Here is a 14,664-nt window from a genome sequence, read left to right as displayed (position 1 = left end):
GCCAGGTGGGTGAGGGTCTGGAGAGTGTGCATGGCTGCTGCAGGCATGGAAAGGAGACGCAGGTGGCGGCACTCCCAGGGACCACCATCAGGGTCTCCATATGTGGATGTGTGCAGAGGTGGGTGCTGAGGGAGGAGGTGCAGGGAATTTCTCATCTTCTCTCCACTGCCTCTGAGTTGGAGATGTCAGAGGGAGCCATGGCCCACTGTAAACTAACACAGTGTCCCCACCCACAGGGTTAGAACCCCTCCCCGGAAGCGGCTCTGAGGGGAGCAGTCACATGTGGAGAGTGCAGGGAGCTGTGTCCAGCCAGGAGAAGGAGGTCACCAAGGGGGTTGACCCTCCTCTGCCCAGGTGGCTGCCTTCTGACACACCAGCCTCTCTCTCTAGCACGGTGGCCCCCACACACCCAGCCTGTCAAACCTACAGCCCTCAAGAAGGCTTTGTCCAAATGAATGAACAGCTCCGTCTCCCAGGAGGAAGCACAGCTGAAGGATGCGGAGGGCAGTAGAGTTGTGGATGCTCCGCCCTCCACAGTTGGACCAGAAAGAAGGGGGCTTTCAGCCAGGCTCTCCCAGGCTGGGGTCTGAGTGTCACTGTCCAGCTATTGGCTTCTTGCTTAACGGGTCAGCCCAGCTGCGCCTGTGCAGCTGCCACCCTAGTGAGGGTGAACCAGCGAGGGAGTGACATTTCTGATAGTTGGGGATACAGGAAAGATTAGGCTGTGGCTGCTGGGCCAGGAAGGGGTGTTTTTTTTCATCGTTTGTTTATCTACTGACTTGACCAGGGAGGGTTATAGGTACAACCAGTTTAAAGATGGAAATTTTGAGAGAGCAGACAGGGACTTAGTGCTGAGTAAGGCAAGCAGGCTTCTCAAAGCAGCTCTTTTCGGGAGGCCAGAATCCTGTACCAATGTCGACAACAGGTTCATCAGCTGCTGGGGGAGTGCTGGACAGGGTTAAAGCACAGGAGAACTTTCTGGATGATAGGAATATTCTATATCTTCAAAGGAGGTGGGATACATGGGTAATGCATTTGTTGAAATTCATCAAAATATATACCAGATCTGTGCATTTCACCGAAGATAAATTGTACCTCAAATTAAAAACATTTTTTAAAAGAGAGATGGGCCAGACCCAGTGGCTCACGCCTGTAATCCCAGCACTTTGGGAGGCCGAGGCGGGTAGATCACCTGAGTCAGGAGCTCGAGAGCAGCCTGGAAAACATGGTTAAATCCTGTCTCTATTAAAAATACAAAAATTAGCCAGGCATGGGGACACAGGCCTGTCGTCCCAGCTGCTCAGAAGGCTGAGGCAGGAGAATTGCTTGAACCCAGTAGGCGGAGGTTACAGTGAGCAGAGATCACGCCACTGTACTGGAGCCTGGGCAACAGAGCGAGACTCCATCTCAAAAGAAAAAAAAAAAACAGACAGATGAAGGTTCTCAAATTTCACTAAAGGCAGAGTAGCTTGTTATAGATTAGCCGCCCCACAAAAGCAGTTAGAGAAACTGGACAAAAATGTGCCCCCACCACCAAAAACAACTGTTTGAAGGTAATTGGAGACCTCAGTCAGAACTTGAGTGACCAGGCCTAGGAGGTGACCCTGACAGTCTGTAGTGCTTTTCCGACATTTGGTGATTGGTGAACAGTAGAGGGCTAAGAGGTTAAGAAACTGAGTCTGAAGTGGTGGTTAAGAGGCTGGAGAGCCTGGCTGAATGTGTGGCACTCACAGGGCTGAAATGACCTCATGAGAATTTGGGTCCCAGTAAGGAGATGGGACCTTGGTGGGAACCCTGGAAGGGTCACCCCTAGGAGTCCAAATGAATAAAAAATAGACCAGCCGTCACAAAAACTAAAGCCTGCTTTGAACCAGCTTAGTCCCAAACTACATGAAGTTGATCTGCGCTTACTCCAATTGTGTGCCATAAAGTCAAAGTCAATACTCTCTGGAGGCAGATAAAAGTTTACTAGCAATGCCATAAGACAAGACAAGACTAAATGAGAAAGAACAAGAAAAAAACCAGTAGAAACATACAAGAAAAAAACCAATAGAAACATACATGTAAGGAAGATAAGGAAGAAAGTTTTTTTTTGTTATTTTTTGTTTGTTTGTTTGTTTGTTTTTTTGAGACAGAGTCTCGCTCTGTCACCCAGGCTTGAGTGCAGTGGCACGATGTCAGCTCACTGCAACCTCTGCCTCCCAGGTTCGAGCGATTCTCCTGCCTCAGCCTCCCAAGTAGCTGGAATTACAGGCATGCGCCACCATGCCCGGCTAATTTTTGTATTGGCCAGGCTGGTCTGGAACTCCTGACCTCAGGTGGTCCATTCACCTCAGTCTCCCAAATTGCTGGGATTACAGGCATGAACCACTGTGCCTGACCAATATTTTGCCACAATTTAAAATAAGTAATTTTTCTTTTCTTTTCTTTTTTTTTTTTTTTCCAGGTTTGGGCTCAGACTATATTCTAAACAGTCACATGGCAGCTGACTCTTCTCCAGGCCTTGCTGCCGGGTTTTACATGTTTATTGTTTTTGCCTTCTTGTCATGTGCTCGGTAGATGGCAGCTTCCAGGTGCTCCTAAGGGGCCAGAAAAGAGAGTGAGAAGGCACAGAGGCTGCCAGGTCATCCCCCTCAGGGCCTCACCCTCATCAACTCCCTCAACTGGGTCTCCTGCAACTATTGGGGGGCCATCTCGGCCACCGCTTTGCCCTGAGCTTCCTGCTGCTGCAGCTGGGCAGAGCCTCCTCAGAGGCCAGCTGCTGATAGGCGGCCAGGTACTGCTGCAGGGGACCCAGGGAATGGTCTCGCTGCTGCTGCAGACTCTGAGCCTCTTGGCTCTTCAGCTCCACCTGCAGGATAGGCGTCAGGGTAGGCAGTGGCTGGCTTCCAGATTCTGGGCCCATAAACAGGGTGGCAAGGGCACAGTGGGGCTCTGTTATCTGCCCAGGCCCCTGGCCCCTGGCCCCTTCCTCCAGGCCTAAGTGACTGCCTCCCTTGCCTAGAGGCCCATGCCTCCCTCCCCAGCCTCAAATCTCACACCCTTCTTCCCACCATTGAAGCTGTACGCCACAGACTGGTGGAAAAGCAGGGGGAGCCAACCACCATCTGCTAAGTTGTGGTGAGGGCGTTCTGTATGATCTCCAGGGTTTGCAACCACCTCCGCCTGCTCCCCCAGAGCTCGGCCTTCCGCCCCAGCTCCCCCAGCCTCTCCTCCAGCTCCTGCAGTCTCACCTCCTGCTTCTGCATCTTCTCCTCCTGCTGCCACAGCCTCGTTTCCTGCTCCCGCATCTTCTCCTCCTGCGTCTGCATCTTCTCCTCCTTCTCCCGCATCTTCTCCTCCTGCCTCCGCATCTTCTCCTCCTGCCTCCGCATCTTCTCCTCCTGCTCACGTATCTTTTGCTCCTTCTCCCATATCATCTTCTCCTGCTCCCACATCATCTTCTCCTGCTCCCGCATCATCTCCTCCTGCCTCCACATCTTCTCCTCCTGCTCCCCTAGCTTCTTCTCTTGCCTCCACATCTTTTCCTCCTGCTCCCACATCTTCTTCTCCTGCTCCCACAGCTTTTCTTCCTGCTCCCGCAGCATATCCTCCTTCTCCCCCAGAATCTCCTCCTGCTCACACATCTTCTCCTCCTGCTCCCGCAGCATATCCTCCTTCTTCCCCAGCTTCTCCTCCTGCTCACACATCTTCTCCTCCTGCTCCCGCATCACCTCATCCTGCTCCCGTATTATCTCCTTCTGCTCCCGTATCTTCTCCTCCTGCCTCCATATCTTCTCCTCCTGCTCCCGTAGCTTCTCCTCCTGCCTCCGCATCTTCTCCTCCTGCTCCTGCCTCTTCTTCTCCCGCTCCCATATATTCTCCTGCTTGTGCATCTTATCCTCCTGCTCCCGTATCTTCTCCTCCTGATTGTGCATATTCTCCTTCTGCTCCTGTATCTTCTCCTCCTGCCTCCACATCTGCTCCCGTATCTTCTCCTCCTGCTCCTGTATCTTCTGTTCCTGCTCCTGTATTTTCTCCTCCTGCTCACGCATCTTCTCCTCCTGCCTCCAAATCTTCTCCTCCTGCTCCTGCCTCTTCTTCTCCTGCTCTTGTATCTTCTTCTTCTGCTCCTGTATCTTCTCCTCCTGCTCGTGCATCTTCTCCTCCTGCTCGTGCATCTTCTCCTCCTGCTCCCGTATCTTCTCCTCCTGCCTCCACATCTTCTCTTCCTGCTCCTGCCTCTTCTTCTCCTGCTCCCGTATCTTCTCCTCCTGCTTGTGCATCTTCTCCTCCTGCTCCCTTATCATCTCCTCCTGCTCATGTATCTTCTCCTCCTGCTCATGCATCTTCTCCTCCTGCTCCTGTATCTTCTCCTCCTGATTGTGCATCTTCTCCTTCTGCTCCTGTATCTTCTCCTCCTGCTCATGCATCTTCTCCTCCTGCTCCCGTATCTTCTTCTCCTGCCTCCACATCTCCTCCTGCTCTTGCCTCTTCTTCTTCTGCTCTGGTATCTTCTCCTCCTGCTTGTGTATCTTCTTCTGCTCCCTTATCTTCTCCTCCTGATCATGCATCTTCTCCTCCTGCTCCCGTATCTTCTCCTTTTGCCTCCAAATCTCTTCCTGCTCCTGCCTCCTCTTCTCCTGCTCCCGTATCTTCTCCTCCTGCTCATGTATCTTCTCCTCCTGCCTCCACATCTTCTCCTCCTGCCTCCACATCTTCTCCTCCTGCTCCCGCCTCTTCTCTTCCTGCTCCCGTATCTTCTCCTCCTGCTCCTTTATCTTCTCCTCCTGCTTCCACATCTCCTTCTCCTGCTCCTGCCTCTTCTCCTCCTGCTCCCGTATCTTCTCCTCCTGCTCTTGCCTCTTCTCCTCCTGCTCCCGTATCTTCTCCTCCTGCTCCTGTATCTTCTCTTCCTGCCTCCACATCTTCTCTTCCTGTTGCTGGTACAGGCGGTTCCACAACTTGTTCTCTTCCACCTGGGCTTGGAGCTTCGCGGACACACTCTGCAGCTCCTTACCAAGGTGGTCAGCCTCCTCCTGCAGCTGCTGCTGGAACAGTGAAAGTTGGTTTGAACCTCAGAAGGAAACAGACTCATGGGATAGTCATATAAATGTAAATTATCAAACAATGGTTTTCACGCATGATCCTTTAAAATATATATTTTTAAGCCCTAACTCTGAGATTCTGATTCCCCAGGCAGGGCCCCACTTTGTAGATTTTTAGCACACTCTAGAGGATTCTATGGTGGGACCAGAACAAGGGCCCAAATTTTCCAGCTCTTGACTGGAGCCTCCCCATAGCCTGCATGATCCTAGACCATGGTCCCAGCCGGACGGGGATCCCACAACCCCCGGGGCTGTAGCTGCTTGCCTGTGGCAGCAGGAGCTTGGCTTTCTCCAGCTTGCTTTCTAGCTCCTTTACATTGAGCTGGATCTCAGACTTCTCAGATTCTACAAGTCGAAGTTTTTCTTGTAGTTCGGCATTTTTCTCCTTCAGCTCATCATCGGTTATGCTACAACCAGAGGCGGTAGATAAAGGAATGAACGAAGAACAGAAAGGACTGCTTTGGTGATCAACCCTCTACTTTCACCCCACAACCACAGAACCGTGGCATTGGATGGGACCCCAGAAATTTAAAGCCCCAGGTGGCAGGCCAGAGAGAAGACATGAGTTGCCTGAGGCTACCGCATGAGTCAGTGGCACAGCCGGCACTAGAGCTTCCCTGTACACACATGAAAACCTGTATGAGCCTCTCACCATGCTCACCTGTACCCCCACCTCCCAGCACACCCCCCACGCTAAGAGCCCCCAGACCTCCCATCCCACGATCCCCCATCCTACGTGTTCCTGTACAGTTCCAGACTCAGGGCATCCCTCTCCTTTGTTAACTCCTCGATGTACTGCAAATAGAGAAAGGTGAAGTCAGGATAGAGCAGGCAGAGGAGCGGCTGGCCGACCAGGAACAACAGCCACCGTGACCACTCCACACACCACTCCCCACTCCCAGTCAACCTGACATGCTCTCAAGGCACTTCCAAGCCCAGGGTCTCCTTTGGTTTTCTTTTTTGTTTTGTTTTGTTTCTTTCTTTCTTACTTTTTCTTTTTCTTCAGGCAGAGTTTGACTCTTGTTGCCCTGACTGGAGTGCAATGGCGCAATCTCAGCTCACCACAACCTCCGCCTCCCGGGTTCAAGCAATTCTCCTGCCTCAGCCTCCCGATTAGCTGGGATTATAGACATGTGCCACCACACCCGGCTAACTTTGTATTTTTAGTAGAGATGGGGTTTCTCCATGTCCGTCAGTGTAGTCTTGAACTCGCAACCTCAGGTGATCCACCAGCCTCGGCATCCCAAAATGCTGGCATTACAGGCATGAGCCAGAGCACCAGGCCCTCATTTGTTTTTCAAAGAACTCAGTAAAGGTGGAAGGGACAGGGAAAGAGACTGAATTCATGGCTGGCTAGCAGGGGCCCAGAGACATCAGATGGTATTGCTAATGTTCTTACTGGTAGTACTACCACTGTTGGAACCTTTACTGACTGCTTCACCAGGCACTGCACTAACAATCCCATTTCATCCTCACAACCTCCATAGGAGACGGTTACCATTATTACCTCTATCGTATAGATGAAAAACATGGGGTATTAAGGGTTAAGTGCTTGCCTAAGATCACGTAGAGCTGGGATTTCAACACCCAGGTATATCTGATTCTCTAAGCCCATTCTTTCACTGGGGGTAGGGGCAAAGATAAGGAGGAGGAAATTAATCATTTGTTCACATTTTGAACGGATGATACATTCGAATCGTCCAAAACTCAGAAAGTACAGAAGGGAAACATCTCCCCCCAACACTGTTCCTCTCTCCTGAGATGTTTATGATCCCTACAAACATGTTTATTGTATATTCCCATAATACACACACACACATACACACACACACACACACACACACACACACACACACACACAGAGGCTCCCTCTCTCAACACAAATAATAACATACTCAAGCTACTCTTCTGTACCTTTATAGTACAAGTATCCTAACCGCCACTTGGGACTTGGCCAAGGCCACAGTCAAATATGGGCAGGGCGGGCACTTGGCCTGTGAGCTCTATGTCCAGTGCTCACTCCCCACGGCGCCCCCCAACTCACCCACAGCAGCCGACTCAGCCCCTGTCAGCCTCTAACCACCACACACAAAAGCAGCAAGAAATGGCCATGCTGTCTTCTGGGCAGGACACTCCATCCTGCAGAAGGGACTTTTAGGCTCAATCCTCCATCTGTGAAGCCAGGCTCCCAGGGGATGGGGCAGGGGGTTGGACTCACCCTGTCAGCCTTCTTCTGTGTAGCGACAGCAGAGAGATCCCGCTCTAAATTTCTTGCAAAATTCCATGAATCATGCAGGCGGCCGACCACATGCCTGCACTCTCCTGGAATGAGAGACATTCAGATGCGGCCCAAAGGACTCCCCCTAAAGGCCTGTCAAAGTGCCAGGTTGAAGGATGATGGGGTACCAGATTCCCACCTTGCAACTGCTGGACAGCACGCTCGCTGTAATAGAGTGCCGTCTGAAGCTCAGTTTTCTCACATGTAAGGATTCGTATGGTATGAACCTGGGCCTTTGGGGAAAAAAAAAGCAAGTGCTGAAAGAGAAGCAAAGAAACCTTCTCCAGAGGACAGGAGGGAACTTCACACCCTCCACTCACCTCTAGCTCCCTCCTTAGGGCATCCTGATGTTGGTGGCTTGCCTTCTTTTCCTATAGAAAGAGGAAGACAGAGCTCTTACTAGGGGGAGGCAGAGATGGCACAGCAAGAGACATGCCCCCAGAAGGGCACCACTGCCCCAGGACAGGCCCACCCATGGGACCAGGTTATCAGGAACCCTGTGGGGACAGGGTGGGATCTGGGGGGTGTGCCTTCTTCCCCAGGCTGGGAGTGGGTGAGATGACACTGGGGCCTCTGCTGCTGAGTGCTTCTAAAACCCAGCAGTCATGTCATGATCAAACAAAGAAATCACGTCACTTCTTCCAGCTGGGCTCGGTTCTGCTGTTTCTGTGGGGAGAATCAAAGGAAGGTGACTGAGGGTGGCCCCTTCGAGTCTATTCCCCAGGCCAGGAAGCGGTAGGCAGGGGCCAGGGATGGATTTTAAAGGTAAATTTCTCAGACCCAATGGGAACACAAACTGGTAAACTCTCCTCAACTCCCAAAGAAAAAGGACTTGGGTCTTTGTTGCTTTGTGCCCACAGCCACAGAACTCAAAGTATGAAACTAGATTCTCTCGAAAAGACAGTCACAGAAACCTTCAGAGATGGAGTGTGAGAAAAGCCCACCCTTCTGCCAGCCTGTGATTTAGAAAGGTGCCTTCATTCAACAGACATTGACTGAGCACATACGGGCCAGAGACGGTTCTTCACAGCGGGAGAATAGGACGGAAAAGGCAGACAGGAACCCTCGGTCCCGAGGTTTCCATTCTAGTGGGCCTTTAACTCTCGGACTCTCAGAGTTAACAGACACCTCTGATACTCTCTAACTCTACCTCAGGAAACGCAAGCCCGAGAAGGAGAGTTTACAGCAGGCCGTGGACTAGGGATTCACATAAAAATAACAATGATAAATCTCATTAAAACTTCACCAATGTAGGTAAAACCAAACCACTCCTATTTTACAGATGTGAGAAGAGAGGCCCAAAGAGCTCAAGGAATTTGCCCTCTATCATATCCCCAACAGATGGAGAGGATTCAAACCCAGAATTCTTAAGCAGTGCCTGGGAGTTCTTCCACAATCTTAACAATTACCCTCCACCACCCCTTGGGCCCTCTGTCCCCAGGAGCCTGGCCAGCCAAGACTCACATCCTCAGGTGAGTGGCAACCTCCAGAAGTGGTTGTCTCAGAGTTAGCACCATTATTTATGTTCTTCTTTTTGGTGTCGCTTGCTCCTGTACCAACACTAGGGTTGGCCTGGGGATGGTAGTCTCTCAACTGTGGAAAGGAAGAGCAGTGATATTCATGAGAACTACAAGCTCCTATAGTCACATCCTGCTTTACAGTTTCTACAAAATACTGTTATGCACCATCTGATTTAATGCCACCAACAACTGTAGGAAGTGTTGTCACAATCACTTAGTGACTGAGAGGGATTGATACCATGGCTGAACAGAAGGCACTAATGGAACTTAAACTCAGTCTTCTGACTCTGAGCTCTGGGATTTTGCCACAAGTCAGCAGCTGCCAGGGACCAAAATCAGAGGCAAAGGCAGAAAAGCAAATATCAGGTAGGCAGGAACTGTACACTGTGTGGTTTAGAGTCATACACCCTCACACGTCTGTTAGTGTGAAGAAGTGCACCAGTACTTCTCAAAATGTATATTAATGTATCTTCATGGCAGAAGGCAGCCTTTCTGTGAAATCTGGGAATTTAACAGAAAGAGGACAACCCAACCCTCATTTCAGAGAGAAGTCTTGTATATTCTTATAAATCTATGTGACTGTCACCCCTAAGTACATTAATGTTTTGTTCCTCAGTAGACTCAAAGGAAACTGATGCTTCAGAAAGATGCCCCATATTTATCCTGTGGCACTCAAAGTACCCCAGGTGGAGATGAGATGAGGAAGATTCAAGCTGTCAAGTTCAGTTTCCCAAGATCTGTTCCACAGAAGATAGGCAGATCTCACTCCAGCAACCACTGACTGAGGGGCACTCTGGTCCCAGAACAATGGAGAATTCAAATCCGGTCTCGTGGCAGTAATGACAGTTCCTAGAGGGACTGCGACATCACTACATTCCACTCCTCGGTGGAGTGGTGGGGGGGACACATGAGTGCAATGACCAAGCTCCCAGAGATTGGGGAGGGGGTCACAGGGTTGGGACCCAGGTCCTTGGAGATGGAAGCCCAAAGAGCCCAGGGAGGTCAGGCTTTGGGTGGCGGGAGGTGAGGCCCGAGTATGGAGCAGGGAGCCCCGGGAGTCACCTGTCCAAAGTGACCATGGGGCAACTGGTGAGGGCAGGTTCTAGGGCACCCAGGTCCCTGAAGACGTGAGCCCAAAGAGCCCAAGGAGGTCGGGTTTGGGGTAGCAGGAGGTAATGGCAGAGTGTGTCGTGGGAAGCCCTGGGAGTCACGAGCTCAAAGTCACCCTGGGGTGGCTGGTGAGGGCAGGGGTAGGACTCACGAGGGGGTTGGGCTGGCTCACAAGATTTTGGTGTGGGGAGCCCAGAGGCACTGGGGGGTTCCCAGCCTGGTGTGCCTCAGCAGTGGCAGAGACTCTTGAAGCAGCTTGACTGTCAGAGGGTGCCTGGGGCTGGGTTGTGGTGCCACAACCTGGTGCGTTTTACCTTTTCCTTGGCCTTGGCCAATTTGATCGGTCGGGTTTCTTCGGACATCATGGGATGGGTAGGGCGGTGGGGTTGGGGCCACATCAGCATAATCCAGGCGAGGACAACTATACACCTCCAGTCACCTACCAGGTAGCTGTGTGACTGAGCCAGAGGAGGCGTAACCAGGGCCACACTAGAATGCAGAATAGGGGCGTGGCCTTAATGCTTCAAGCCTATTGGTCAATGAGAAAGATGCAAGGGAAAGGAGGCGTGGCCAGACAGCAGCCTGTCCTGAAGAACCTGTGATGTCACAAGGAAACCCGCCATGTAACCTCTGTCCCCGCCCACTCCAGGAGAGGGGCGGGGCTGGCTTTCACTTTAAAAACTTTAAAACTGTATTACCTCAATTGAGGTACAAATGCTATTAAAATGGAAATTTTATAGTGTGCTTGATGATTGATAAAGCAGACTATATTATCCAACATTCCACTAAGATAAATAATCACAATGATTTCTCTTTTTTGGAAAAACTTTCCTTATTCTCCTACATGATTCTTAAGGGTTTTTTGGTTTTCTAAAAATACAAAACAAAACAACAAAAAAGAAAACAAGAAACATGTCTAATATCTTTAAAAACATACAGCTTGTGAGCCAGGTGTGGTGGCTCACGCCTGTAATCCCAGCACTTTGGGATGCTGGGGTTGGTGGGTCACCTGAGTTCAGGAGTTCAAGACCAGCTTGGCTAACATGATGAAACCCTGTCTCTATTAAAAATACAAAACTAGCTGGGCATGGTGGCAGGTGTCTGTAATCCCAGCTACTTGGGAGGCTGAGGCAGGAGAATCCCTTGAACCTGGGAGGCGGAGGTTGCAGTGAGCCAAAATCATGCCACTACACTTCAGCCTGGGCTACAGAACAAGACTCTGTTTCTAAATACACACACACACACACACACACACACACACACACACACACACACACACACATACACACACACACACGGACACACACACACATACACACACACACACACACACACACGTGGAAAACTTTCCATTTAATAAGCACTCAAAGTTCTTTACAAGTTTAAAACAAATACAGGACCCTCTAAAGTAAGGCTAAATGTTAAGTGATGCAGGAGAGAAAAAGGACAAAAATAACTCCCAATCTCATGACTTTAATCACTAAATCCTATTTTTCTAGAATCACCTGGCCTCTCTAATCCCTGAAAATGAAACTGCATTTCTCACTTGATACTTGGCTATGACTTGCAATCATGAAAACCAAGAGTTGTGTTCTGTCACTGTGTAGTGCTTGCTACCTGGGATCAAGGATTGACTTTTTCATGATTTGCTCCATTATCTGTGTGCTTCTTATCCCAGACCAAAGTAAGCTTTTTTCTAAAGTTCTACAATTTACAGTTAGTAGATAAGAGTGGTTCTCAAAAATAGAGTCTCTGAACCAGGAGCACCTGGGAATGTCTTATAGATGTAAATTCTCAGGCCCACCCTAGACCTCATGAATCAGAAACTCTGGAGTAGGGCCCAGCAATCCAGGCTGCAATAAGCCCTCCAGGTGTTCAGGAACCGCTGGCATACAGCAGGTAGAAAAATGTGTTTCCTTCTGTAGGTCCAAAGCCAGGGATACTATATGTTCTATCTCGATATGAAACAGTGACATGCGATTAAAAGACATAAATCTCCTTCCTACTTCCACCCTCCAGCCAATGTGTTTTATTTTTACGAGTTCAAAAAGAAAGTGAATGGCAATCAGAGATTTCGTCTAAAAAGTATGTTTACAAGTATCAGTTCTCATCCAGCCTGATCTCATCCAGTATCATTTATATCCTCTTACATGTAATATTGTAGAAAAGGATCTTCACAATGTAAGACTCGGGCACACTAGAAGTTCTATGATAAAAGACCAACTAGATCTGAATGTCCAGACTTCCTAGAGAAGAAAAGTGGAATCACTCGATCTCCTGACCTCGTCCTCTGCCCGCCTTGGCCTCCCAAAGTGCTGGGATTACAGGCATGAGTCACGGCGCCTGGCCTTATTTTGTTTCGAGGAGTGCCTTTTGGTAAGGGTGCCCAGGAGGAGGATGACTGTGGAGATGGGCAGGTGCCCTCCCTGCTGTGCAACTGGCTGACGTCCTGGCCCGGGGCTCTGCCCAGGGCTGCCCCGTGCCCTTTTTGCAGTTCCCTTGGCGGTGGGTGAGCCCAGTTCTCTCCACCAGCTGAGGCCCAGGCTGCAGTGGTGCTGGCCAGAGAGAAGGGAGTTAGCGGCCCGGGACCTGCGGCAATCCACAGCAGGAGTCAGAGCCTGACTTTCCCGTCTGGGGAGTGAGACGGTGGATCTCGTGGTGTTCAAGGATTCATCCAGCTCTCTTTTCCTGTGCCAAGAGTTTGTCCCAAGACCTGTGGTTGATGCCCTGGACTCCAGCCTCTCTAACCAAGGGAGCAGGGCCAAGCTGAAGTCGGCCTCCGCATTCCTGACTTTTCATCCCCATCCTGAGCTGCCTGTCTCTGGCTTCCCCATCAGTGCTGGTGCCCCTTGAGGAGAAGCCTCCCAGAGGAAGAGTTGGCCAAAAGGGGTGTTTATGTGTGACTTGGAAGGCAGAAGGAAAGAGACAGCAGTTGCTGTCTGGAGGCGGCCGTGGCTGTCCAGCGTCACTGGCCAGGTCGAGGTCCATTCTGCCTGTACACAGCAAATCTATCACTGTGACACGGGTTTTGCAAAAGAAAAAAGATAGATTCACAAGACCGCCAAGTGAGGAGGTGGGAGAACAGCGCTCAAATCCTTATCTCCCTGGAGATAAGGCTGAGGGCTATTTCTAGGTTAGGGAAGTGTGATGGTCTAAGATGTGGGGGGAGGTGATTGGCAGTGGGGAAAAATGAAGTAACAGGTTCATTTTGTGCAAGTGTTATCAGGCAGCTGGCCAAACTTGGTGGCTCATGCCTGTAATCCCAACACTTTGGGAGGCAAAGGCGGGCAGATCACCTGAGGTCAGGAGTGTGAGACCAGCCTGGCCAACATGGTGAAACCCCGTCTCTATTAAAAATACAAAAATTAGTCTGGACACGATGGCTCATGCCTGTAATCCCAGCACTTTGGGAGGCCGAGGCAGGTGGATCACGAGGTCAGGAGATTGAGACCAACCTGGCTAAAACGGCGAAACCCCATCTCTACTAAAAAAAAAAACCAAACAAAAAATTAGCCAGACATGGTGGTGGGCACCTATAGTCCCCGCTTCCCAGGAGGCTGAGGCAGGAGAATGGTGCGAACCCACGAGACGGAGCTTGCAGTGAGCTGAGATTGTACCACTGCATTCCAGCCTGGGTGGCAGAGCGAGACTCTGTCTCAGAAAAAAAAAAAAAAAATACAAAAATTAGCTGGGCATGGTGGTTGCACCTGTAATCCCAGCTACTCGGGAGGCTGAGGTGGGAGAAGTGCTTGAACTCAGGCGGCAAAGGTTGCAGTGAGCTGAGACCGCGCCACTGCACTCCAGTCTGGGCCACAAAGCAAGACCTTGTCGCAAAAAAAAAAAAAAAAAAAAAAAAAAAAAAAAAAGTGTCATCAGGCTTCTTGGCATTTCATAGGACATAAGTACAGAAAATGGTGGCATTAGCATGATCTGAAGGTGGAGTGTTGGGCTCTGAAGGTGGAGTTTTGGACCCTCTGATGTCAAAATGGACCTTTTCTCAGGCACGTGCACGGGTCCAGTTAAAGGGTCAGTGGTGTCAACCGGTTTGAATTGGACAGGAGTTGGCCCAAGGTCCTGAAAGACAATGGAAGCACCATGGCCATGGTGATCTATGAATGTTATCTATAATGTAGCCAGTGAAGGTTGAGTTTCAGCGGTCAGTGTACCATGGCCTTCGGGTTCATGGAAAAAGAAAAAAACAATAATACGAAGCAAGCGGCCGAAAGCAAGCAGGGCAGGCCGCCCTGCACTGTGACCTGCTGTAGCCCCAAGTCCAGCACCAGTCACTTCATCACAGACCCACAGATGGGGGATCCACAAGGCACAGTGGCCCAGAGACCTCTCCAGGTCTCTTAGGTGGCTGGGCATGTTTCAGCTTCTCAGAGTGACTGATTGGTGACCTGCTCGCTCGCTGATGCTCCAGCTGCCTCCCCACACCTCCAGTTCCCAGCCCCTCCACAATCCTGTAAGGTCTAATTCCACAGCAAATCCCTTAGCCTGTTCTCACATGGTTCTGCTTCTTCCCTCACTGAATCCTGACACTTCCTTCAAGGTGAGCATAAGCGGCGAGCGCTCTCTGGGCCCTGGGAATGCACCTGAACCAGGATGCCCCTCCCCAGGGGCCTTCCCTTCCTCAGCAGCTCCAGAGGGAGGCTTGCTTCCCTCCGCC

General features: G+C 50.6%; 1 protein-coding gene across 1 annotated transcript; it reads right to left on the bottom strand.

Annotated features, from left to right (window-relative positions):
• Positions 1-3,110: 3,110 nt before the first annotated feature.
• On the bottom strand, positions 3,111-10,357 carry LOC106996477 (uncharacterized). Its single transcript, XM_077938789.1, has 8 exons — positions 10,310-10,357; positions 8,002-8,031; positions 7,686-7,736; positions 7,505-7,598; positions 7,306-7,409; positions 5,824-5,882; positions 5,353-5,494; positions 3,111-5,030 (listed from the first exon to the last, which is right to left on the bottom strand). The coding sequence occupies exons 1-8, from the start codon at positions 10,355-10,357 to the stop codon at positions 3,111-3,113; spliced, it is 2,448 nt and encodes an 815-aa protein (XP_077794915.1).
• Positions 10,358-14,664: the final 4,307 nt, after the last annotated feature.

This window comes from Macaca mulatta, chromosome 7 (assembly GCF_049350105.2).
Source record: "Macaca mulatta isolate MMU2019108-1 chromosome 7, T2T-MMU8v2.0, whole genome shotgun sequence".
Taxonomy (NCBI): domain Eukaryota; kingdom Metazoa; phylum Chordata; class Mammalia; order Primates; family Cercopithecidae; genus Macaca; species Macaca mulatta.
The sequence above is the reverse complement of the archived record's forward strand: the minus strand, read 5'-3'. Positions and strand labels throughout refer to the sequence as shown.

Coding starts and splice junctions, on each gene's coding strand:
- LOC106996477 (XM_077938789.1), bottom strand. CDS start 10,357: ATGTCCGAAGAAACCCGACCGATCAAATTGGCCAAGGCCAAGGAAAAG. Junction 7,410..7,504: donor TGCTGTCCAGCAGTTGCAAG/GTGGGAATCTGG, acceptor CTCTCATTCCAG/GAGAGTGCAGGCATGTGGTC. Junction 5,883..7,305: donor CACAGAAGAAGGCTGACAGG/GTGAGTCCAACC, acceptor CTCTATTTGCAG/TACATCGAGGAGTTAACAAA.